A 27,381-nucleotide genomic window follows, 5' to 3' on the forward strand; every position below is an offset into this window, starting at 1 on the left:
CAAAACGGAAAGATGCCGTGTTTCTGCATCTTGCGGACAAATAACTTCCGTTTGTGTTCCGTATGTCTTCCATTTTTTATGGTCCGCAAAAAATGGAAGGAAAAAAAAAGATAGAGAGAAAAAAAGAATCATTAAGGCCTTCAAAAATACGGAAACGGATCCGCAAAAGAACGGATGACATACGGTATGTCATCCGCAATTTGCGGATCCATTGACTTGAATGGGGCTGCGGACAATAGTAGGACAAGCTTCATATTTTTGCGGACTAAAAAAGTGGAAACACGGATGCGGACAACATAATGAACGTTGTCCGCACATTTTATTCACCCATAGAAATGAATCCACATCTATTCCGCAAAATGTGGAACGGATGCGGATAAAATTATACGGTCGTGTGAATGCACCTAAACGACATGGCTGCAGCCGGGCACCTTTCACCATGAGACGTCCCCTTGGACACATTTTGAAGTGATTGACAGGTGATATAAACCGCTTTTTTATGAATATAGAGCCACAGGGGCATTTGATAAACTCACTTTAGGATTCTGTGTTTTACAAGGGACATCGCCATATGTTTAGCTTATAGGGCTCATTTCTGATGACAGAATCCCTTTAATGTTGGCACAAACCTTTTAATTACAGTGCACTGAGTGCCGCGAGCCCTTGATGAGCAGGAGCAGAGGATGGGAGTGGTAGTAGCTTCCATCAGGCCATTGCTCCCTAGGGCCAGTGCAGTGAGAGGAGGGTGCAGCCTTTCCTCCCTCAGGGTGCTACCTGTAGTTGGGGTCTCCTGCCTGGTTGTATGGGTGCCTGGCAGGAGGTGTAGTAGTTCAATGGCCAGCGTGTGATGATGTAGCAGTCAGTAAACCAGGCCATATTTAAACAGAATAAACATCTCTCTTTTTACTGTAGTGCACAATGGGAGTTGTAGTACATCAAACAAGAAGGAAACAGTCTCATCTGTACATAATGCAACTCTATTCTCAGATAGCAATGTATAGTTTTGGGCAAGAGTGGAAGTTATGGCCCTCCTTATACACTATCTTGCCAAAGTCTCACTCAGTAGAATCTCTGACTGGCAACTGTATTCTCGCAATAATTCTTGCAATTCACAGTGCGGCGTGCAGGTCTAGCTGACTACGATTGGTCGAATCGTGACCAACTGTGTAGGGTGTCTTAACGTGTTATCCCTTCATGGCACCAAATGCTGCGGTTTGTGTCCAGCCAGTTCCCGGCATACTTTGCCGGATCAGGCGGCTGGACCTTCTTGCCACAGGTCTGAAAGTAGCCTAAGATGGCTGGCCAGGATTAGTTAACCATACATCAAACTGCCTCAAAAACAGTGTGTATTTTGAAGTCTGTAGACATTGCTTTGATTTTGGAGGCAGATTCAGTGACTACCTCTACTTACATACCGTGTGAACATACCCTCCTTACTGCTGTATTCCAAGACATAGGCAGACAGGAAGATTTGCTATTTTAGTCCTAATTCTGGCATTTCCACCTTCCCCTTAAAATATTTAATCAAAGAAACTTTGCATCCCGGGATGGACAACTATGTAGCTGTAGCATCCTGGGAGATGTTCTTCAGTTTATAGATTGTAGGCAGTAGTCAGTCTCTCTGTACTCTATCTCCTTCTGTATATAGGACCTTGTCCTCACGTTATGCTGGTATCTCAGAATACAACTCCCTATGTAATAAGATAACCAGCAGTATGGTAGTATTTATTCAGGAAGAGCCGTTTGACCACTAGCTGTGCACAGGCAGGAGGATTTCCATTCTGTATTATAAGGGGCAGCATTTTCGCGGATGACATCTCTCCGGAGGATTGAGACATTTGCTTCAGATCATTATTTTTTACACTGCTCCTGGAGTTTGTAATGATGGATGATTTCTAGCTTCCAATCCGTATTACACAATTTTGAATTGCAGAAAAGGAAATGCCTTAGGGCCTTGGGTTTATGCACATGGCTGAAATTGCCCTTTGCGGCTTTTACAGGAACTGCAGACCAATGTAGAAAATGTAGACTATTGTACTACGCTGTGTCTACACGGGCGTCAGTGTGGCTTTTTGTTGCTCCCTGACAGAATAGTGCGGTCTTCTTTGATAAAGTGCCCATACACATTACTTTAATGTTGATTAAAACTGACGATTTCAACCAAAATTAGTCTGTTGGATAAAATGTAATGATTGTTTTAGCTGACAATTGTCTGAAATACAAGTTGGCCTTGTCTTAAATGTTTGTGTGATGTTTGTGCGAGTTGGATAAGAGGTTTTTGAAAAAATGTTTTGAAAGATTCCCCCCCCCACTCTTGCCTGGTGTCATTGGATTTGTGTGGCCAGTTTGAATGAATGTCACTGGCCTGAAGAAGTATCTGCATTTTCTGAGCAGTAAAATAATCCTCATTGAATCAGTCAAATTGTTATAGTGGCGATGCAGCGGTCTTCGGCGCAGATTTCCTGTGTGCGTATTAGAGATACTATTCATTGAACCCATCCTTTTAGTATTGCAAGGGTTAATTCCCATTTTGCTCTGTGTGCAGCTGCTGGGCTGTTTGTTCCACCCCTTGCATGAGCAGGAGGTTCCACTAGCTTGCTAGACCCCTTACAGGAGCAATAATCCAGTTATCTGCCGGTGTACTGACCTCTTCTGGCTGCAATCTGAACTTTTGGGAAATTCCAGACAAATTCGATTTGCTTATCTCTACGTGGATCCATTGAATTCTATACGTGTAGTCAGATGTCCGTTTTTTTCTGTGGACCGTCCGTGCGCAGGAAAAAAATGGGAGCATGCACCACTTTGGTCCGGTTTGTGGCTAGAACGTGCCCATTCTATTAAATGGGTCCATGAAAACCACAGACAGCACATGGATGTCATGATGGTCTCTTTGCATAGAAAAGTACAAAAAAAAGTATGTTGGGAAAAAAAATTTGCCATTTTTTGCATACGCAAAAAGAGATCAACCACTATGGAAACACGTAAACATCCTGAAATCAGACCTTTGTTGATGCAGAACTCTGATGCAAAGGAGTTTTTGTGTCCACAAAACAGACACGTGAATTTGCCATTTGTCGTATCCATCATTGCACATTCATAAGAAATGACTTATCAGTGATGCATTGAAGTGTCACAAGATAAGACCGTATTATCTAAGTTAACGCTCATGTCTTATGACACGTTCAAAGTTATAGGATATGGAAAATGTGCCTTGTTGTGCAGAAGCACTCGGGTTTTATTACTCTCTATATAACCCTTTTTCAAATATTCTACAGAATCATTAGATTACATTTGACCCATATATAAATGAGAAGTTAAGTGCAATGAGGGTAAGCCCAAGCCACTTTTTGGGCACCCTTGCTCCTACTGCATCCCCTCTCTCCTTGATTGACAGAGTCACGAGATGATTATGGAGGAAGACTCAGCTAAGCTAGCCCTGCAAGGCATTGTGCCTGGTTTTTGGTGAATTTCTTGGTGACCAATTCCTTTTAAAGCAATAGTGTATACCTGTAAGATCTCTCCTAGTATGGTATACATTTTGTCAGATGTTCTTCCCATGACTCCATAGAGGTTACGAACTGTGGGTTTGGTGGACCAAGAAAGTCCAAGAAAAACGGACAGAGTAACAGGCGCAAATCCACAACCAATGGTAGAAAACAAATTGGTTTATTCAGGACAACGCGTTTCGGGGTGCATGACCCCTTTATCAAGTCTACAGAAAGAAATGTATCGATCACATACATGAACTTCGGTGAAAATAAATAAGTGTGGATAATAAACCGTAGCGAGAATAAATATGCATATACATGTATAAAAGAGTAGATGCGTAAATCTGCATTCGAATAATAAATAAAATTAAATGGAATAGAAGATATTAAAAATATATGAATATATACATATATCCTGGGAACACTTACTGATAAAAAATATTATATATATGTATATAGAGACATGGTGAGAGATAAAATAATATGATAATAATAAAAGTACAGTAGTCTCAAGGGGATTCATTGGAGGCATCTTGGACATTGGCATTGGAATGTGCGCCTATCACTGGCTGTCTACTGAGAACGTTATGTTTTGATGTCAAGACTTTGTGGCCATAATGGCATAATTTAGGCCGTGTGTGAGGTGCATTTTGGTCTTTGGGGGAATATGGCAGAGAGGGGAACACTTGGTGAAATATAAGGTATAAAAATGGAATTGGGATAGAGTATACGGGATAGAGGATATAAATGTATATGTCTATATGTATGTATGTATGTATGGAAATAGCAAAAGGTAATGGGGAGGTGTGATGAGTGAAATTGATAAAGTTAGGGTGAATAAGTAATACCTGGGTCCCAAATGGTGGGGGATAGGGTAGAATGTGTGTCCAGGATGAGTGAGATAAGTAAGCTTATTGAAGAGGAGGTGCTGGCTTGCATGGAGGTAACTGACCTGGTGGATCACAGTGGAGCCGCTCGTATCCCAGCACGTGGGGCCCTCCGACCACTGTCACTACCACAGCCCCGCCCACCCCACGTGTCCAGCGATCCAACGCCCGCCCCTTCAAAAATAACTGACAGTGCGCGCCTTTTTTGTGAATCGATCGCTCCGGACACCCCACGTGCTGGGATACGAGCGGCTCCACTGTGATCCACCAGGTCAGTTACCTCCATGCAAGCCAGCACCTCCTCTTCAATAAGCTTACATATCTCACTCATCCTGGACACACATTCTACCCTATCCCCCACCATTTGGGACCCAGGTATTACTTATTCACCCTAACTTTATCAATTTCACTCATCACACCTCCCCATTACCTTTTGCTATTTCCATACATACATACATACATATAGACATATACATTTATATCCTCTATCCCGTATACTCTATCCCAATTCCATTTTTATACCTTATATTTCACCAAGTGTTCCCCTCTCTCCCATATTCCCCCAAGGACCAAAATGCACCTCACACACGGCCTAAATTATGCCATCATGGCCACAAAGTCTTGACATCAAAACATAACGTTCTCAGTAGACAGCCAGTGATAGGCGCACATTCCAATGCCAATGTCCAAGATGCCTCCAATGAATCCCCTTGAGACTACTGTACTTTTATTATTATATTATCATATTATTTTATCTCTCACCATGTCTCTATATACATATATAAAACAAGGAATGTGGGCAGCACCACTATCTGTGTAGTACAGTCGGAGTGCCGGCGGCTGAGTCGGCGATCCACCTCCAAAAAATGTAGAATAAATTAAATCCGCAGCACATCCAAGTAGTGAAGAAGTAAAAGAAGCTTTAATCACCAAGCATGCGACGTTTCAATCCTCTCAATGGTCACTGCTTGAGAAAAATCCCATTGAGAGGATTGAAACGTCGCATGCTTGGTGATTAAAGCTTCTTTTACTTCTTCACTACTTGGATGTGCTGCGGATTTCATTTATTCGATATATATATAAATATTTTTTATCAGTAAGTGTTCCCAGGATATATGTATATATTCATATATTTTTAATATCTTCTATTCCATTTAATTTTATTCATTATTCGAATGCAGATTTACGCATCTACTCTTTTATACATGTATATGCATATTTATTCTCGCTACGGTTTATTATCCACACTTATTTATTTTCACCGAAGTTCATGTATGTGATCGATACATTTCTTTCTGTAGACTTGATAAAGGGGTCATGCACCCCGAAACGCGTTGTCCTGAATAAACCAATTTGTTTTCTACCATTGGTTGTGGATTTGCGCCTGTTACTCTGTTCGCTTTTCTTGGACTTTCTTGGTCCATTAAACCCACAGTTCGTATACTCACCCATGCGGCGGTTCGGCACCGACCGAAGGGTGTTTGGACAAAGCCGACGGCACCAACCAACCCTCAAGAGTACTCAGCTCTCATTGTAGTTGCACCCAATTGGTGCAACTCTAACAGGTGAGCATATTACCTTCCGTCTGAAAGGGGAAATAATCCTTTACATATTCACCCTATGAGCGCCTTCTCTTTCCTTTTTGTCTACAACCGCTCCATAGAGGTTAGGAAGTCATAACATTAGCCTCTTGACAAGTTATGGGTGATTGCGGCAAACCTTTTCTAGATTAAAGGTGTTTTCCAGGCCTGTTCCTAAGACTTTTTCCGCAAACCTATGGACAGAAGACCGTTTCAGTAGTACTTGCCCTTCTGTCGCCCCAGCGTTTTCACAATCCTGGCTGGGATCATGTGACCATCTGACTGGCTGCGGGTTAGCTGAAAGAGACTTTTTGGGTGCAGGCCTGGAGAACCCGTTTGATATATAAAGTACAGTTGCAAGAAAAAGTATGTGAACCCTTTGGAGTGATATGGATTTCTGCACAAATTGGTCATAAAATGTGTCACAACAATAGACAATCACAGTCTGCTTAAACTAATAACACATAAAGAATTAAATGTTACCATATTTTTATTGAACACACCATGTAAACATTCACAGTGCAGGTGGAAAAAGTATGTGAACCCCTAGACTAATGACCTCTCCAAGAGCTAATTGGAGTGAGGTGTCAGCCAACTGGAGTCCACTGTTGCTACTCTCCCTAGGAGTGGCCATCCTGTAAAGATGACGGCAAGAGCACAGCGCAGACTGCTCAATGAGGTGAAGAAGAATCCTAGAGTGTCAGCTAAAGACTTACAAAAGTCTCCGGCATATGTTAACATCCCTGTTAGCGAATCTATGATACGTAAAACACTAAACAAGAATGGATTTCATGGGAGGATACCACAGAGGAAGCCACTGCTGTCCAAAAAAAACATTGCTGCACGTTTACAGTTTGCACAAGAGCACCTGGATGTTCCACAGCAGTACTGGCAAAATATTCTTATATACAGATGAAACCAAAGTTTAGTTGTTTGGAAGAAACACACAACACTATGTGTGGAGAAAAAGAGGCACAGCACACCAACATCAAAACCTCATCCCAACTGTGAAGTATGGTGGTGGGGGCGTCATGGTTTGGGGCTGATTTGCTGCGTCAGGGCCTGGACGGATTGCTATCATCGAAGGAAAAATCTATTCCCAAGTTTATCAAGACCTTTTGCAGGAGAACTTAAGGCCATCTGTCCACCACTTGAAGCTCAACAGAAGATGGGTGTTGCAACAGGACAACGACCCAAAGCATGGAAGTAAATCAACAACAGAATGGCTTAAACAGAAGAAAACAAGCCTTCTGGAGTGGCCCAGTCAGAGTCCTGACCTCAACCCAATTGAGATGCTTTGGCATGACCTCAAGAAAGCGATTCACACCAGACATCCCAGGAATATTGCTGAACTGAAACCGTTCTGTAAAGAGGAATGGTCAAGAATTACTCCTGACCGTTGTGCACGTCTGATCTGCAACTACAGGAAACGTTTGGGTGAAGTTATTGCTGCCAAAGGAGGTTCAACCAGTTATTAAATCCAAGGGTTCACATACTTTTTCCACCTGCACTGTGAATGTTTACATGGTGTGTTCAATAAAAACATGGTAACATTTAATTATTTGTGTGTTATTAGTTTAAGCAGACTGTGATTGTCTATTGTTGTGACTTAGATGAAGATCAGATCACATTTTATGACCAATTTGTGCAAAAATCCATATCATTCCAAAGGGTTCACATACTTTTTTCTTGCAACTGTATGTTGTGATGCTCTTGTGTCACTTCTTAGGCTACTTTCACACTAGCGTTTGGGGCTCCGCTTGTGAGCTCCGTTTGAAGGGTCTCACAAGCTGCCCCGAACGCATCCGTACTGCCCTAATGCATTCTGAGTGGATGCGGATCCACTCAGAATGCATCATTCTGGCAGAGTTCAGCCTCCGCTCCGCAAGCGGACACCCGAACGCTGCTTGCAGCGTTCGGGTGTCCGCCTGGCCGTGCGGAGGCGAGCGGATCCGTCCAGACTTACAATGTAAGTCAATGGGGACGGATCCGTTTGAAGTTGACACAATATGGCTCAATTTTCAAACGGATCCGTCCCCCATTGACTTTCAATGTAAAGTCTGGACGGATCCGTCTGAACAACTTCCACACTTAGAATTTTTTATAAACTATAATGCAGACGGATCCGTTCTGAACGGATCCAAACATCTGCATTATAGGAGCGGATCCGTCTGTGCAGACATCTGAACGCTAGTGTGAAAGTAGCCTAAGTAGAAATAGATGCATAATATTAGTTGGATAATGAGAAGAAATCATTGCCGTCACAGTTTTCAGGAGGATCATCATCTCGGGCAGCACTAAACTGACTATCAAAGGCATAAGGCTAATAGTAGGATCTGAAAACGGATTTGCTAAGTGCGATATCTTTATCTTTGGCGGGCAGTGAAAAAGCTCACACCGGGTTCCCAGAGCTGTCCACTGTGTTATTTAGTGTCTTGAATGGATGTTATTCCGGTGTCTATATGTGTTCTGTTCTTGAATTGTGAGTCTGTTTCAGATGCACTGTAAAAGGAAAAAAAAAAAAAGTGAAAAAGATTCTGGATGTCTTAGAAAAAAGTGCTTTGATTCATAAAGTATAGAAGAATCACAGGATGTAATTCCTTGTTGAGGAGTCATCCAGGTGCTGATTGCCTGGAAGTCACAGTGTTCACAAGCGTCTCAAATATCAAGATTTGAAAGAGTTTCTCAAGTGTGAGCCACCAGAAAGTTTTGCCATTAAGGTCTGAATTAATGACACAAAGTTACAAATGTTCCATAAACTGTGTCTCTTAATTCCCCTATTAGAATAATAATAAAATATGAAGGACTCTTATCTCCTGGAGAAACTGAGAGATTGGAACGGTGATGTCAAGAGACTCACGCTTTGAGATACAATATTAGTATTCTAGCGGGTAGACCGGCTTATATAACACTTGAGTCTCACACACAGAGTATACCAGCAAGTGGCCTGATTATTTTAATAAATCAAAAATATTGATTAGGCAGCGGTTCCCAATCTGTTTTAAATACATGGAGATACTAGTGAAATCTGGTAGTAATTCAATGAAGTGGGCCAGTTCATTATGCTGATCCTGAGGCTTTATGCAGGCAGGCTGTGTGGAGGCGCAGATCGTCCCTAGGTCGTAAGCACTTCATTTACCACCACCATTTACAGAGGTTTTTGTCCCCTAGAAAGAATTATTATCCTGAAGTATGGATCTGGAAATGTACCGGTATGTCTCAATGTATGACTGGAGCGCCACAGAAAGTAATTATATTATAACGAGCTCTTCTATATCTGGCAGTATGTGATGTGATGTGTTCACTATAGAAATTTGAGGCACAGTTAGCGCAGTGGAATTATGCCTAACCACACCTGATTTCATGATTGCCCACAGCAAAGATAAAAATGAGGCGCCCTTCAGGAGCTGCTTGACACCACACCTATCCATCTCCAACTGGAGGTCTTGGTGCCCCATCCCATTATGATGACTCTACACCTCTGTGCAGCTTTGCCAGTCCGTGACAACCCTTTACTGTGTCTTCTTCTAAGAACTGGTCACACATACAAATGAATGCCATCAGTATTAATAATAGGATATTGGTGTTCATTTTCTCCCCATGCCATAAATAATGGTCTTTGCAGATCATGAAGTCAGCTTGTATCTACTGGCTTTTACGCCGATTCTTTTCACTAGGAGAGTGGGGTAAGAGGTGGCCGTCTGTATGGCTTATGTGCTTAGTCATGGCTTGCCAGTACACTAAAGGATTTCTGCTTTCTGGTACAGGAGCCAGGAAAAACATTTGGATGGAAGTTTTGGAAATTGTGTTCATTATATCCAGCATAAGGTTATAATTAAGTCTGAAATAGCCGAAAGAGGTTGCGAGATTAGGAAAGAGGATCTTTTTTTGTTCCACCAGAAGCAGTGTCTGTGTCTGGTTCTGCTGCTCAGCCCATGAACAATAGTGGTACTAGTTCTAGGAAAATTAGTTTGTATGTACCGGTATATGTAGCTTGCATTCGCAATTGAACGACTGGCTTCAGCAGTGATGTGTCCATAAGCAACATGTCACAACCGAAGCTAGTCATTGGCTGCTGCGGACCATGTGAACATGTCTGGCCGAGGACCGGAAGATTGACACATGGGAGCCTGCGGCTAGGAGAAGTTAGTGTGAATTGGGGATAAGCAAAGCGAGCTTTGCATCCTAGATCTGAAGTCGCTATGCTCAAAACTTTGGATTAATGCTGTATGGAGATCCGTACAGGATTAATATGTACGTCTCCGACGAGGCAAAGTCAGTTATTCTGGAAATCACGCGAGACTTCGGTGAATAACTTTGGTATTTGATTTTTAAACTGGAAAACCATATTAAAACTTTGATCTGAACTCTGCTTCGGTTCCGACTGGTACCTCGGAACTGAAGCCTACTTCTTGTGATTGCACTGTGGCAACCATCATCCTCTGTTATCTGCCTTAACCATGCGGACCTAGTCATTTCTTCTACCATCTTCCAGCCTTTCATCTGCTCTTCTGCCTTGCACCCTGCTACTCATCCATCTAACATTAAGGGCACCCCAACCACCACCAGGCAGTAGGCCGCCAAAAGTCCATGGTGTGCCCCGTGAGCGAGGAGGGTTGCGCCCCTCCATCCACTGCATGCTTGGCCTGGGGAGAGAGCTGGAGAGAGGATTTAGCCACAGTGAGGACTATAACCACCCTCATTGGCGCCACCACCAGCCTCTTCCAGCGCAGGCCAGTGCGCTGCAGTTGCAATTCTGGACCTCAGCAATTGTATGGGACCAAACTTAGATCACCATAGGGTATAGTGCTAAATGAAGTTCATCTTAGCAGAAATACACGGGGTCTAGTGGTTATAACTGTAATACAGATAGACCATTATATAGCCACGTAATTATGTCCTTAGACCTCATGTGGTATCTATGTATGGCAAGGTAGTACTGTGATTTTTTTTTATCCAATAAAGTTACACAAAGCCAGTAAAGAATAAGATATAATATAAGAACTCTTCTCAACCAAGTCGTAAAGAGAATACCATGCTTGCAAAATTAAAATCCTGCAATCTTTCCATCTGAAATAACCATGATCTCTGTTTCCCTTTTAATCTCTTTATTGCGGTGTTAAAGACATTGAGCTAATGGAGCGCACGCTTTCTACTCTTTCTTTCCTTCTGCTTTTTCTTTTGACAACTATTATTTTTCCATCCACAGCAAAACATTTCAGATCAAAATAATTGATGACGAGGAGTATGAGAAAAACAAGACTTTCCACATTGAACTGAGGGCGCCTCACGTTGTGGACATGAGTGTGCAGAAAGGTGTAGTAGCAGATTTATCAAACTAACAAGCCCCTGCCCTGAGTTCTGCTACCCTCGGGATGGGTAACTGTTGGCGCTCCAGTTATTTGTGGTCCTCATGCCCCAACTAGCTGAGCATCAGGAAAGATGCTGTTCATCCAAAAGTGGTTTGCCAAATGTTACTCATCCCTACATTAATCTTTGCTCTCCTCACCTGTTCCTTGTGCTCCACCTAACAATTAACATCCTTAAATACTCATTGGTTAACACTGTGACTGCTAACAATGCTTTTCCTGTAGATAAGACCACCATGCCAACCCTGAAGCTATGTGAGCATGTATTCACTCCCGGAATATCTGACCCGTGTGACCACAAATCAAAGCTATTGTTATCCAAAGGTCTCATGTTTTCTAGAAAGGCAGAGACATAGGGGACATGACCAATTACAGATGTAGCAGAGCTGTGACAGATGTGTAATTTGTGGTTTTCCCACCAATTCTTACATTAATATCCTTCTCTCATTCCAATAATGTAATTTAAACTGTAAAGAATTATATTAGAAAAATAAACATATATGTCCGGGGCTGCTCCACCCCCCCCCCCCCCCTTTATTTCCCCCTGGCCATAGGTTTAGTGTAACTTTAACTTAGAGATGACTTGGAAACCGGTAAATGGCAAATTCAGCACTACTACATCTCTAAATGAATGCTGCAACTTGGGTGGCCCCAAAATGTCATGTATATACAACAATAAAAGGGATCAAATTAACATATTTGACATATTGACAAAGTTATACCCAGTTGGCGAGATGGGGCATAAGTGTATGACTGGTAGGGGGTACTGTGTCCTTTGGAATAAATGGAGCAGTGGTCGCTCATAGAAGGCATCACTCTATTTATCTCTATGGGAGAGCCAGAGATAGTCAAGCATCATCTCTGGTAGCCCCATAAAAAAATTTGTGGAGGTTCAGCCTGCATGCTCGCCAAAGCTTCATTCATACGTTTGACACAGGACCCCACTTCTTGTGATTGGTGGGGGTCCCAGAAGTCAGAAGGTCCTGTAGATGCGGAATACGTTTAAAACTTAGCACAACCCCTTTAAAGCAGAATAGGCTACTAGGAGCCAGTGCTGGATATCACAGGTTCAGTTTGCAGTCCTAGCTCTATATCTAAACACAATGACCAGGGGAAAGTGGTTTTCTGATGCTTCCTAGCATGCAGCACCCAGGGCTATGCTCTTAGGTTGGTTACATTAGATCAGTCTGCACAACATTTTCTACGAGGACACATGGTCAAAGTGAACCAGAACCAAGGGTCACAAGAAAATGTAAATGGTTATTACCATCTGAGGCAATTGTGACATACAGTGGATATAGAAAGTCTACACACCCCTGTTAAAATGTCAGGTTTCTGTGATGTAAAAAAAATTAGACTAAGCTAAATCATTTCAGAACTTTTTCCACCTTTAATGTGACCTGTAAACTGTACAACTCAATTGAAAAGCAAACTGAAATCTTTTAGGTAGAGGGAAGAAAAAATATAAAAATAAAATAATATGGTTGCATAAGTGTGCACACCCTTAAACTAATACTTTGTTGAAGCAACTTTTGATTTTATTACAGCACTCAGTCTTTTTGGGTATGAGTCTATCAGCATGGCACATTTTGACTTGGCAAGATTTGCCCACTCTTCTTTGCAAAAACACTCCAAATCTGTCAGATTGCGAGGGCATCTCCTGTGCACAGCCCTCTTCAGATCACCCCACAGATTTTCAATCAGATTCAGGTCTGGGCTCTTGCTGGGCCATTCCAAAACTTTAATCTTCTTCTGGTGAAGCCATTCCTTTGTTGATTTGGATGTATGCTTTGGGTCGTTGTCATGCTGAAAGATGAAGTTCCTCTTCATGTTCAGCTTTCTAGCAGAAGCCTGAAGGTTTTGTGCCAATATTGACTGGTATTTGAAACTGTTCATAATTCCCTCTAGTTTAACTAAGGCCCCAGTTCCAGCAGTGTTGTTTTTGCGCCAAACATACAGTCCTGATCAAAAGTTTAAGACCACTTGAAAATCATATTTAGCATGGCTGGATCTTAACAAGGTTCCAAGTAGAGCTTCAACATGCAACAAGAAGAAATGAGAGTGAGACAAAACATTTTTTGAGCATTCAATTTAATGAAAATAACGATTAAACTGAAACAGGCTGTTTTTTAGCTGATCAAAAGTTTAGGACCACATGCCTTTAAAAGGCCAAATCTGTGCAAAGATGTGGATTCATTGTCATTTTCTGTCAGGTAGTCACAAGCAAATGCAAAAAAACTCTCCCTTTTTGAACGTGGTCGGGTTGTTGAACTGCATAAGCAGGGTCTCTCACAGCGCGCCATCGCTGCTGAGGTGGGACACAGTAAGACAGTCATTTGGAATTTCTTAAATTCTTAAATGATCCTGAGGGTTATGGAACAAAAAAGTCAAGTGGAAGACCCCAAAAAATCTCATCAGCACCTAGCCGGAGGATCCAATTGGCTGTCCGTCAAGACACTGGATGATCCTCGACCCAAATTAAGGCCCTTTCTGGTGCTGACTGCAGCCCCATAACCATCAGACGGCATCTGAGACGGAAGGGCTTCAAAAACAAAAAACGTCTTCAAAGACCTTGTCTCCTTGAACGCCACAGAACTGCTCGTTTGGACTTTGCAAGAGAGCACCAAACATGGGACATTCAAAGATGGAAGAAAGTTTTTTATTCTCTGATGAGAAAAAAATGTAACCTTGATGGTCCTGATGGTTTCCAACGTTACTGGCATGACAAGCAGATCCCACCTGAGATGTTTTCTACGCGCCACAGTGGAGGGGGCGCCATAATGGTCTGGGGTGTTTTTTCCTTCAGTGGAACAATGGAGCTTCAGGAAGTACAGGGGCGTCAAACGGCCGCTGGCTATGTCCAGATGTTGCAGAGAGCATTCCTCATGACTGAGGGCCCTCGTCTGTGTGGTAACGACTGGGTTTTTCAACAGGACAACGCTACAGTACACAATGCCCGCAGGACAAGGGACTTCTTCCAGGAGAATAACATCACTCTTTTGGCCCATCCTGCGTGTTCCCCTGATCTAAATCCAATTCAGAACCTTTGGGGATGGATGGCAAGGGAAGTTTACAAAAATGGACAACAGTTCCAGACAGTAGATGGCCTTTGTGCGGCCGTCTTTACCACTTGGAGAAATGTTCCCACTCACCTCATGGAAATGCTTGCATCAAGCATGCCAAAATGAATTTTTAAAGTGATAAACAATAACGGCGGAGCTACTCATTACGGAGTTCATGTTTGGAGGTTGGAGTTCTGTTTTTGGGGGGTTTAATTTTTTTTTGGAGGTGTGGTCCTAAACTTTTGATTAGCTAAAAAACAGCCTGTTTCAGTTTATTCGTTGTTTTCATTAAATTGAATGCTCAAAAAATGTTTGGTCTCACTCTCATTTCTTCTTGTTGCATGTTGAAGCTCTACTTGGAACCTTGTTAAGATCCAGCCATGCTAAACATAATTTTTTGCCATTTTTCAAGTGGTCTTAAACTTTTGATCAGGACTGTATCTTTTGGAATTATGGCCAAAAAGTTCCACCTTGGTTTCATCAGACCATAACACCTTTTCCCACATGCTTTTGGGAGACTTCAGATGTGTTTTTGCAAAATGTAGCCTGGCTTGGATGTTTTTCTTGTTAAGAAAAGGCTTTCGTCTTGCCACTCTACCCCATAGCCCAGACATATGAAGAATACGGGAGATGGTTGTCACATGTACCACACAGCCATTACTTGCCAGATATTCCTTCAGCTCCTTTAATGTTGCTGTAGGCCTCTTGGTAGCCTCCCAGACCAGTTTTCTTCTCGTCTTTTCATCAATTTTGGAGGGACGTCCAGTTCTTGGTAATGTCACTGTTGTGCCATATTTTCTCCACTTGATGATGACTGTCTTCACTGTGTTCCATGGTATATCTAATGCCTTGGAAATTCTTTTGTACCCTTCTCCTGACTGATACCTTTAACAATGAGATCCCTCTTATGCTTTGGAAGCTCTCTGTGGACCATGGCTTTTGCTGTGGGATGCGACTAAGAAAATTTCAGGAAAGACCAACTAGAGCAGCTGAACTTTATTTGGGTTTAATCAGAGGCACTTTAAATAATGGCAGGTGTATGCTGACTCCTATTTAACATGATTTTGAATGTGATTGCTTAATTCTGAACACAGCTACATCCCCAGTTATAAGAGGGTGTGCACACTTGCAACCACATTATTTTTGTTTTCTTCCCTCTACCTAAAAGATTTCAGTTTGTTTTTCATTAAAGTTGTACAGTTTATAGGTCACATTAAAGGTGGAAAAAGTCTTAGTCAATTTTTTTTACAGCACAGAAACCTGACATTTTAACAGGGGTTTGTAGACTTTTTATATCCACTGTATATGCTATAAATGCCTGACAGCTGCTAGTTTCACTTCCAGAACTCCCGCCTATCGGGTGAATGGGGTCCCCTTGTCCCCTGTTGCACTCCAGAAAGAAATGTGCATATGTCTCTCTCTCCTCTTTAGCTTTTAGTGAGTTGCTGAAAAATCTGACTGTTTCACTACTCCCATAAACTGTAATTATGATAGCTGCACACATGCAGCCAACCTCTCCAACGCCTCTACTCCTTACTGGAGTGCCAAAATATGGTGTCCCACACAGTGCACCATTAGTACCTACCTGTCCCTACTCTTGCGCTACGCGCCAATCCGCTTTTCTTTGACAGAAGGCAAGTTCAGTACAGTATATATATGATGTGACAGTTGGGGTGCACAGAATGGCATTTCCGGCCACAGGTGGTGCACCCGCTTTAGGGTACTTTCACACTAGCATTTTTGCTGGATCCAACAAGGTCCAGCCAAAACGCTTCCATTACTGACAATACAACCATCTGCATCCGTTATGAATGGATCCGGTTGTATTATCTTTAACATAGCCAAGATGGATCCGTCAATAACTCCAGTTATCCGTTCTCTATTGTGGCAGAGAAAAGGGACCCGTCCCCATTGACTTGCTTTGGGGTAATGCCGGATCCGTCTTGCATCCGCATCCCAGGAAGGAAAGCAAACTACAACATGTTTCGGTTTGCTCTCCGGTCTGGGAACGCAACTAAATGGAACGGAATATATTTTGGAGCACTCCGTTCTGTTCAGTTCAGTTTTCTCCCCATTGACGATGAATGGGGACAAAACTGAAGCGTTTATTTTTTCCAGTATTGAGCCCCTATGATGGAACTCAATACCGGAAAACTTAAACGCTAGTGTGAAAGTAGCCTTAGCTGGACTTTTAATGAAATGGAGCTAACACATGAAATTGAAGTCAGAAAAAGTTATACACTGCACATGGGATGGGAAAAGAGCCCCAATCATCTACATTCTGATCTCTTTCATACTCTAGTTTCAAGATTTTAGAAATTTTAGGAAGACAGACATTACTTGGGGGGGGGGGGGGGGGGGGGGATTTGGAAATTTGTGGATTTTTTAGTAATGCCCTCTGATGTATTTTTATTGTAGTTTTGTCGGTAGCTACATTATAATTGGTTCGGCTGCTATGGAATGGGACGAGCACTTGTAATTACACCTTACTGATATCGTGTATCGCGGGGGCAGTAGCTATATATTTAAATGACAAATGGATCCAAAATCCCGGCCTGGAGCACCTCAGCAAACAAACAAAAATAGTAAAAAAAAAATCCTTAATCCTTTATTCATGCAATGTAATATTAGGTGCATAATCATAAAAAGTGCACATAACTGCTCATAATGTGCGTACTCATAGTATTACCTATGCTATGAGTAGGCACATAACTACGAAACGCGTAAGCGATATCAGGGGCTTTTTATGATTATGCTCCCGATATCCACCACCTTTTTTTTTTTTTTATTAATGTTGCATCTACAAAGGATTAAGAACTTTTTAAGACGCTGGATCTACTATTTTTTTCTCTTAGAATATAGAGCACTCACACAATCTAAAATGAGTCTGATGAGTGTCCATTTTTTGGTGAGAATCCAAAAAACCAAGCCATAATGTCCTACCACTTTAGAGTGCCTACATAACAGTACTGCCAATGCCATGAGCTGCCAGTAGAGAAAGCTTAGATTTGTGTCATGGGCCTGAGGCGAGGCGCCATAATAGTTGAGTACTCATAGCAGTCACTTTTTTGTACATGCTCTGGTACCCCAAAGTGGCTTCAAATATATAAGATGACTAAGGCCTCATGCACACAACTATGTCCATATTTCAGTTCTCAAAATACAGATACCATGCCATTCTATAATTTGTAGAATGTCTAGAATTTTTAGAATGTAGAAATACGGATGTGTGCATAGCCCATAGAAACTAATGGGTCAGTTTGCTATCCGCAAAAAAACTGTGGATAGCACACAGGTGGAAAATACGGTCGCGTCAATGAGGCCTAAAGTGAATGTTGAGAGTCTGTCATCTAACGGGTTAAATGTCCCTTTCAAATATTCCATGGATAATGTCATGGAAGACTTAATGCAGTAGCGTCTTCTGATATTAATCGGTAAACTCTTCCAGTAGGCATTGTTTTATTTCCAGGTCACCATGATATTAACTACTTTGTAAGAAGTTCCATCACTGTACCGTCAATATGTGAAGAAGTAATGAAATACAGTACTGTAGCTTGACCTATATTTCATAAAAAGCGAGCTAGTGTGAAGCTCTGCAGACACATAGGATTATCTTCCTTCACTTGCTGATCACACTCACAAACATAAAACTGCCATACTGTGAATCAGCTAGCATGAGTCAGACTGCATAGCAGCCCCCATGTCTGTCTGCGCTGTTGCACTTCATTCCCTTCTACCACTCAACGTACAGTGCCTTGAAAAAGTATTCATCACCCTTGACTTTTTTTTTTCCGTATTTTGTTACATTACAGCCTTAAGTTCAATGTTTTGTTAATCTGAATTTTATGTAATGGATCAGAACGCAATAGTCTAAGTTGGTGAAGTGAAATGAGAAAAACATATAAAAAAAACTAGGGTTGTCCCGATACCACTTTTTTAGGACCGAGTACAAGTACCGATACTTTTTTTCAAGTAGTCACCGATACCGAATACAGATACTTTTTTTAAATGTCATGTGACCGTTTTGGGGGATCTGTGGATCTGTGGATGACGCACTGTCATGTGGGGGATCTGTGGATGGCACTGTTATGGGGGACCTGTGGATGGCACTGTTATGGGGGATCTGTGGATGGCACTTGTATGGGGGATCTGTGGATGGCACTGTTATGGGGGATCTGTGGATGGCACTGTTATGGGGGATCTGTGGATGGCACTGTTATGGGGGATCTGTGGATGGCACTGTTATGGGGGATCTGTGGATGGCACTGTTATGGGGGATCTGTGGATGGCGCTGTTATGGGGGATCTGTGGATGGCGCTGTTATGGGGATCTGTGGATGGCGCTGTTATGGGGGATCTGTGGATGGCACTGTTATGGGGATCTGTGGATGGCACTGTTATGGGGATCTGTGGATGGCACTGTTATGGGGGATCTGTGGATGGCACTGTTATGGGGGATCTGTGGATGGCACTGTTATGGGGGATCTGTGGATGGCACTGTTATGGGGATCTGTGGATGGTACTGCTATGGGGTGGGATATCTGTGGATGGCATTGTTATGGGGTGGGGGGATCTGAGGATGGCATTATTTGGTGGGGGATCTGTGGATGGTGCTGTTATAGGGGATCTGTGGATGGAACTGTTATGGGGAGGATCTGTGGATGACACTGCTATATGTCATCCACAGATCCCCCTCATAACAGTGTCCCCCAATACACCGGGCCCCGCCGCTCACCGAAGTATTTATAAACGTGAATCCTTATCCTGTTATTAAGTTGAACTAACGCTGCCCTCTCCCATGTTCCCCTGTATCCCCCTGTATCCCCCTGTATCCCCACAGCACTTACTTAAGCTTCCATAGCAGGCAGAGCGGACGGCACCAGTAACGTCACTCACTGACGTCGCGCGTCTGCTCCGCCTGCTTCACTCATAAAGTGGGCGGAGCAGGCGCTCTACGTCAGTGAGTGATGTTACTGGTGCCGTCCGCTCTGCCTGCTATGGAAGCTTAAGTAAGTGCTGTGGGGATACAGGGGGATACAGGGGAACATGGGAGAGGGCAGCGTTAGTTCAACTTAATAACAGGATAAGGATTCACGTTTATAAATACTTTGGTGAACGGCGGGGCCCGGTGTAAGAGTACAGTGACTGCACCGGGCCCCGCCCATAGTTACGCCCATAGTAATCTATTTATGTATCGGGGCGGGGTATCGGCGGCTGAGTACCGCCGAGAAAACTCGGAATCGGTCCCGATACCGATACTAGTATCGGTATCGGGACAACCCTAAAAAAAACTATTGTTTAGAAATAGAAAACAGAAAATTGGCATGTGCGTATATATTCACCCCCTTTGTTAGGAAGCCCATAAAAAGCTCCAGTGCAACCAATTACCTTCAGAAGTCACATAATTAGTGAAATGAAGTCCACCTGTGTGCAATCTAAGTGTCACATGATCTGTCATTACATATACACATCTTTTTTGAAAGGCCCCAGAGGCTGCAACACCTAAGCAAGAGGTATCACTAACCAAACACTGCCATGAAGACCAAGGAACTCTCCAAACAAGTAAGGGACAATGTTGTTGAGAAGTACAAGTCAGGGTTAGGTTATATAAAAATATTCCAATCTTTGATGATGCCCAGGAGCACCATCAAATCTATCATAACCAAATGGAAAGAACATGGTCCAACAGCAAACCTGCCAAGAGACGGCCGCCAACCAAAACTCACGGACTGGGCAAGCAGGGCATTAATCAGAGAGGCAGCACAGAGAACTAAGGTAACCCTGGAGGATCTGCAGAGTTCCACAGCAGAGACTGTACATAGGATGACAATAAGCCGTATGCTCCATAGAGTTGGGCTTTATGGCAGAGTCGCCAGAAGAAAGCCATTACTTTCAGCAAAAAAACAAAAAGGCATGTTGTGAGTTTGCAAAAAGGCATGTGGGAGACTGGCAAAATGTATGGAGGAAGGTGCTCTGGTCTCATGAGACTAAAATTGAACTTTTCGGTCTTTAAAGAAAACGCTATGTCTGGCGCAAACCCTACACATCACATCACCCAAAGTACACCATCCCCACAGTGAAACATGGTGGCAGCATCATGCTGGGGGGGTGTTTTTCAGCAGCCAGGACTGGGAAACTAGTCAGTGTTGAGGGAAAGATGGATGGTGGTAAATACAGGGACATTCTTGAGCAAAACCTGTACCACTCTGTGTGTGATCTGAGGCTAGGACGGAGGTTCACCTTCCAGCAGGACAATGACCCCAAACACACTGCTAAAGAAACACTTGAGTGGTTTAAGGGGAAACATGTAAATGTGTTGGAATGGCCTAGTCAAAGCCCAGATCTCAATCCAATAGAAAATCTGTGGTCAGACTTAAAGATTGCTGTTCACAAGTGCAAACCATCCAACTTGAAGGAGCTGGAGCAGTTTTGCAAGGAGGAATGGGCAAAAATCCCAGTGGTAAGATGTGGCAAGCTCATAGAGACTTATCCAAAGCGACTTGGAGCTGTGATTGCCGTAAAAGGTGGCTCTACAAAGTATTGACTTTAGCGGGGGCGGGGGGGGGGGGGGGGGGGGGTTGAATAGTTATGCACATTGACTTTTTCTGTTATTTTGGCCTATTTGTTGTTTGCTTCACAATAAAAAAAAAATCACATTTTTTAAAGTTGTGGGCATGCTCTGTAAGTTAAATGGTTCAAATCCTCAAACAATCCATGTTAATTCCAGGTTGTAAGGCACCAAAATACTAAAAAAGTCAAGCTTTGGTCAGCTCTTACTGAAGGAACTTCGAAAAGCACTTTTTCTAGCTAAAAAAAAAGTCAACTGAATAAACAAATATTCATAGTGATATTCAACTGTATTTTTTTTACCAGTTTATGCAGTTTTTGTAAATCTAACAACTTTTCCTGGATTTTTATATGGATGGCACATCCTCAGAATATGGGAGGTAACAGCAGCCAAAAATAAAATTAAAATACAAATACCTTTTTGACATTTCATTTGCACCCATGTGTTAAAATTTCATGCCAAAATGAAATCATTTGCCATCTAATTTTTGAACTCAAGAATAGGTAATATGTGATGAAATTAAAACCTCTTGACATTCAATTTTCATTGTTGTCATTTAATTTTCATAAACCATACTGGCATTTTTTGGTTAAAAAAATTCCAAATAGATACATTTTTTAATACATTTTTAGAGATTTATTTTTAAGTTTCAGATTACATTTTAAATTTTTTTTTTATCCCTGAAGGCAGTTTGTGCCAAAATGAAAATGAACAGCACCTCCTGCTGCTGATTTACTGTTCATTTCACCCTTTTCAATTTCATTTTCAAGTTATCCAATATTCAAATACATGTTAATTAGTACTAGTGGGTAGGGCTCAACATGTAAATAGATGTTAAACAGCCCCAGACTGAATATAGAGTGCCCTCTATTGGAATTACAGACATATGAGCCGAGAACGAGTCTGTAATTCCAATAGAGGGCGCTCTGCACAAACGCTTTAATAGTACATTCCTCTGCTCAGTTATGCACAGGTCAATTGAAAGCTTGTACCCGGCTTGTGTATCTGTAAATCCAATAAAGGGTCCTCTACACAACTAAACTACTCACAAAAAGTTAGAGATAATTGGCTGGTGGAATTTATGGAAAACGTAAAAAGTTCACGCTACAGTGATATTATATCATGAAAGTAGTAGTGCATTTCAGTAGAAGCAGCAATGGTGATTTCCTCATCTCAAACTATTTATTGAAACAAAAGCCAACGCCAGTGGTGGGTATACCCCCACAAAAATGTCAATGTCTTAAAAGCCGTGAGCATCAATTACAGCTTGACAACGGCATCTCATGCTGTTCACAAGTTGACTTATTGTCTGCTGAGGCATGGCAGCCCATTCTTCTTGAAGGGTGGCCCTAAGGTCATTGAGGTTCTGGGGTACAGAGATGCGAGCCTCTACACTGTTTTCAATGGGATTCAGGTCTGGAGAAAGTGCAGGCAACTCCATTTGATGTACCCCAGTCTCCAGCAGCCATTCCTTAATGATATGACCTCGATGAGCTGGTACATTGTCGTCCATGAAGATGAAATTAGGCCTGTGTTGTTCATGCAGAGGCACAATGACTGGATTAATGATGTTATTCAAGTAGTATAGGCTTGTCAATGTACCATTCACAAAGTGTAGAGCAGTTCTGTGTTGAGTAGACACACCTGCTCACAGTGTAACACCACCACCAAAGGCTCGTCTAGTGACAACAAGTGGCTGATGCATAGCGCTCTCCTTGACGTCTCCAATATCGTTGGCAGCCATAATTTCTGCTCAATGTGACTTGACTTTCATCAAGAAACAGCACCGAGGCCCACTGGTCCCTCGTCCAGCGTAGATGCTCCCTGGCCCATGCAAGACGATGATGCCTGTGCCTGGTGGTGTGGTCAAGTACCCTTGCAGGTAGTCCGGAACGCAGACCACTCTGATTTAAATAGTTTTGAATGGTCTGACGTGACACTTGGGTGCCTCTCACCTCCCTTAAATGTGCCTAGAGTTGTGTGGCATTCATCATCTGGTTCCACAGGGAATTGTTCACAATGAAGCGGTCATCATTGTGGGATGTGGCCAAAGGACATCCACTTCTATGCCTTTCTGTGACTCTTCCAGTCTCTCTGCATCTCTGTTGCAACTTGCAACCTGCTGATGGCACTCTGTGACACTCTAAGCTCAGTGGCCACTTCTGTCTGAGAATATCCTGCTTGAAGCCTCGCAATGGCAAGGTACCAGGGGCGTAACTACCATAGCAGCAGACCATGCAACTGCTATGTGGCCCAGAGCAAGAGGGGGACCAGTTGGGATCATCTCCTCTTCTACTGGGCGTAAAAACTTGGTCAGGACTCTACCCTGAAAAGAAACAACTTTTAGCAAATGAAGCAGTGGAAAAAATGGCCCTAGAGTCACTAAAAGGGGTTTAGGCAGAACCCCTTCTCTTACTTCTCTATGTACGCAACTGCAAGGTACTGTTGATCAATTGTTAGGTGTCGTCTTGGTCTCATGATGTCAAAATGTGAAGAGCAAGATGAGAAGGACTATTTAAATACCAATTCTAATTGAACCAGGAAATTTATTGGGCAATTCATGGATCAAGCACCTGTTGCAAATTTTGCTGTTATGCTCCTTGTTAGAAAACAGCAAGTTGTGCAAAAAGTACTGAAACAGTTGGACTACAGGGTTAACAATGGCAGTGATCTTATATGGACCAATAAATCTTGGGCCCAACTTCCAAGAAGGTACCTTAAGCTTAATGTTTCTTGTGGACAGCCACACAGAATCACCCACTCTCAGGTCCGGACCATTCATACGTCTCCTGTCAGCCACACATTTTGAATCGAAGACAAAGAAGAGGAAAATCATTCCTCCTCAGGAATACCGGAAGTTTGAGAACCAGAAAATGTGCCAAACTGTAGATGGAATCCATATGCCCCAAAAAACGGGGACTTATCAGTGGACTCCTGATTATTAATCCCAAACTCAGCTAACAACAAGAATGAAAACCACTCCTCCTGGTTCTCCGAAACAAAACATCTCAAGTAAGTCTCTAGATTCTGATTGGTGCGCTCCGTCTGTCCGTTCGACTGAGGATGAAGAGCCGAAAAAAAGGACAATTGTACACCAGTCGAGTACAGAACGCTTTCCAGAATCTGGAAGCAAACTAAGTCCCCCGATCAGACACCACATCAGAGAGCATGCCATGTAGTTTCACGGTTATCGACAAACACCTGTGCAAGAGTCTTGGCATTAGGTAGAGCCGCCAATTCTATAAAATTTTGCTAAACCAATCAACTACCACCAGGATCATGTTTTTTCCCGAAGAATTAGATAAATCCGTGACAAAGTCCATGGACGGCCACCAAAATCTGCGCGAGATGAGATCGACAATGAATCTACTCCCATGTTGTCCAGCCAAGACAGTACAGTGATGTTCCTCAAACACCTTATGACATAAGTATGAAGGAACAGACAATTTCCCTGGAGGACAAGAGTCCTGAGCATCCTCTTGGGCCTCCAACACCTTAGCCTCAAGATCAGGATATAGGGCAGATATGACTATCCCTTCAGACAAAATAGGACTAGGATCTTTAGAATTCCCCCCCCCCCCCCCCCCCCCCCCAGGAAAGCTGTGTGACTAAGCATCCGCCTTGACGTTCTTAACCCCAGAACTCCCTCAGTCTTTCGGTGATGTCATCGGCGCAGGCGCACTGAGGGAGTGCTGGGAGTGCTGAGCCTCCTTCTCTCAGAGCACCTGCGCCGAATGAAGACAGGCGCGGGATTCGAAATGCTGACAGGGCCAGCCGGAGGAGGAGAGCGCTCGCTGGCTCTGTCAATCAACAGGAGGAGGGGGCGGTTTTTTGCGGCGGCTACCAGCAAGTAGACGCCCTACTTGCTGGTAGTGAAGTCATTTGCATATTTTAAAAGATCGATTTTTAATGAAACAACGTCACAGACAAAGGTAAGAGCCCTATATAGGGAATAGTCGTTTAATAAGGATTTTAACAGGCCCAAAAATGAAAAATGTATTTTGGGGGTGACAGAAGCCCTTTAAGACAGTTGTCCATGCAAAAATCACTCCAATCGAGAATCTGTCTCGCTTGCCAGTCAATGGTAGGGTTAGGTTTGCTTAACCATGGTAAGCCAAAAACAATCGGAGCAGGCAGACCCCCCAACATAATAACACGAGACAGATTCCTGATGGAAATCACCCACTCTTAAATTAATGTAATTTACCACCTGCGCATTTTTGGATAAGAGGTGAAGAATCAATTGCAAAGACAGAAATGCCTCTCTCTAATACACTAGTAGTCAGCCCGTGAATACAAACAAACTGTCCATCAATCAGATTAACCCCAGCTCCACTATCGATAAATACCTTGATTTCCACAACTCTAGCGCCACCTCGGCAGACAGGAGAAATCGGGTACTACCAGTAAATGACAAAAGTAAGTTTTCTTGCTCCCCACCCACACCACCAATAGTAATTTGGGGATTAAGACTCCCTTTATATGACCAGAGCTCTTACCAGCAGTCCCAGGAGTAGTTCCCCCCCAACTGCATAAGCTCCTCACAAGGTGTAACCACAGGTGTCTCTTTACCATAAGTGTCAAAGGAAGCCGCCACCTTATTTGACAGTACGTCCTGGGGATGAGGACCCTTAGATTTCCCCCTTAGTCGTCTATCCAGACGTACAGCAAGGGACATGGCTGCTTCCAATGACTAAGGTTTTTCATGAAAGGCCAACGCGTCCTGCAGCCTCTCAGATAGACCCTGATAGAACTGGCTACGGAGAGCAGGATGATTCCACTCCGTATCATTAGCCCATCTCCTAAATTCAGAGAAATAGATCTCCGCGGAGCGTTCTCCCTGCCGTAAACTACGTAACTTGGTCTCAGCGTGGGAGATCCGATCCGGATCATCATAAATAAGACCCAAAGCTCTAAAACATTCATCTACCGCCTGGAGGGACGGTGATCCAGTCGGCAGATTAAAAGCCCAAGACTTTGCATCATCCTTAAGCAAAGAAATGATCATACCCACACGTTGACACTCATCCCCAGATGAGTATGGACGCAGCTTAAAGTACAATTTACACGATTCCCTGAACCAAATAAAATTGTCACTACCCCCAGAAAATCTGTCTGGGAGGGCAACCTTAGGTTCAGGGCAGGCCTGGTACCCACCATCGGAATCAGCCGCCTGTGGTCTCTGAATCCGTAAGACTGTCGCACGGAAGTCAGCTACCTCCAAAGACAGTCCCTGCAGCTGCTCAACCAGTACAGACATAGGATCCATAGCTGCACTGACCTGAACGAAATGGCAGTTTTTGTGGCGGTTGATAATGTCATGATCAGTGTGGGGGGGGAACTCCACACTGAACACAGGAGGGAAGGGGAACAGTAACTGGGCCTGGAAACTAGGGAAGAAACAGGTCACCTCCTAGAGAACCCTAATCCGGGCCCTGACTACCTATCAATATGAAAAGACCTTGAAGGTAGGAATACTCATAAGCAGTATACCTAGGCCCTGATTTCCCTATAAGGGTCCATTCACACGTCCGCAAAAGGGTCCGCACCCGTTCCGCAATTTAGTGGCTCTGGCTGTCACAATCGGCCACAGTGGCTGTCCTCACACCATTGCCATACAATACTATCCATGCACCTCCCGACCGTCAGCTGCTTTAACTCCATGCCCTTAGGCCTTAGGCCCTGGAATAAGTATAGGACCAGAGACAACCCATTCCACCCCAGGTGGAGGAATTTGAAGTCTCTGTCTCAGGCCCAGATACAACAACAGGGAATATAACAAATACAAAGAAACGCGACACTTAACTTCTATAGGAAAAACAGGAATACCAAAGAGGATCTGACACCAGCTCAGCCAAACCCAAATGACGCTATCAACCGCATAGTCAGAAGGGTGGGGTGAGACTATAAAGGGAAGTGATGACCACTGAGCAACAGCTGAGAAAAGGGAAGTGGTAATTAACCCCATCAACACTGAATCAAGAGAAATCAAGGAGGCTGTTAGATTCCTCCACACTCAGAAAATTTCCTTGATTTCCTGACATCAGTCACCTGAGGGACCGTCACAGGGTGCTTGCCACATACTAGTACTCCTAATGCTTGTTAATATTCCTTTATAACAAGCGTTGGTGGGGGCTAGGAGTGACCTTGAAGTTATAGTAACCTTCCACAAGAAGCTTATATTTCATCAATGTAAAATGGCAGTATGACATACAAACATGGCGGCTCAGGACACAACATGGAGTCTTAACCCTCACATCTGTCAACTGAAAATGCTGACAGGTTGACAGGGTATATGGTTCAATCTTCCTTTTCTTGTCCTCTTCCATCATATCAACATGCTTATTAGACTGCGCTCTCTCCCAATGTTTTAGAGGATCAGCTCAGCAGCAGGCTCTCGCCCCTAATTTTTTAGATGGTCAGCTCAG

The 27,381-nt window shown here is 43.2% G+C and overlaps 1 protein-coding gene across 4 annotated transcripts in view; it reads left to right on the forward strand.

Moving 5' to 3' along the window:
- Positions 1-27,381, forward strand: part of SLC8A3 (solute carrier family 8 member A3) — a 309,897-nt gene that overhangs the window by 224,943 nt on the left and 57,573 nt on the right. For 2 of the 4 annotated variants that reach the window (XM_040412161.1, XM_040412164.1), the window contains one exon: positions 11,165-11,271. The exons of the other annotated variants lie outside the window; for them this stretch is intronic. In XM_040412161.1, the coding sequence (XP_040268095.1) occupies positions 11,165-11,271 (107 nt within the window). Of the gene's footprint in view, positions 1-11,164; positions 11,272-27,381 lie in introns of those variants that run through there. 4 annotated transcript variants of the gene reach the window in all.

This window comes from Bufo bufo, chromosome 11 (genome assembly GCF_905171765.1).
Source record: "Bufo bufo chromosome 11, aBufBuf1.1, whole genome shotgun sequence".
Lineage (NCBI taxonomy): Eukaryota > Metazoa > Chordata > Amphibia > Anura > Bufonidae > Bufo > Bufo bufo.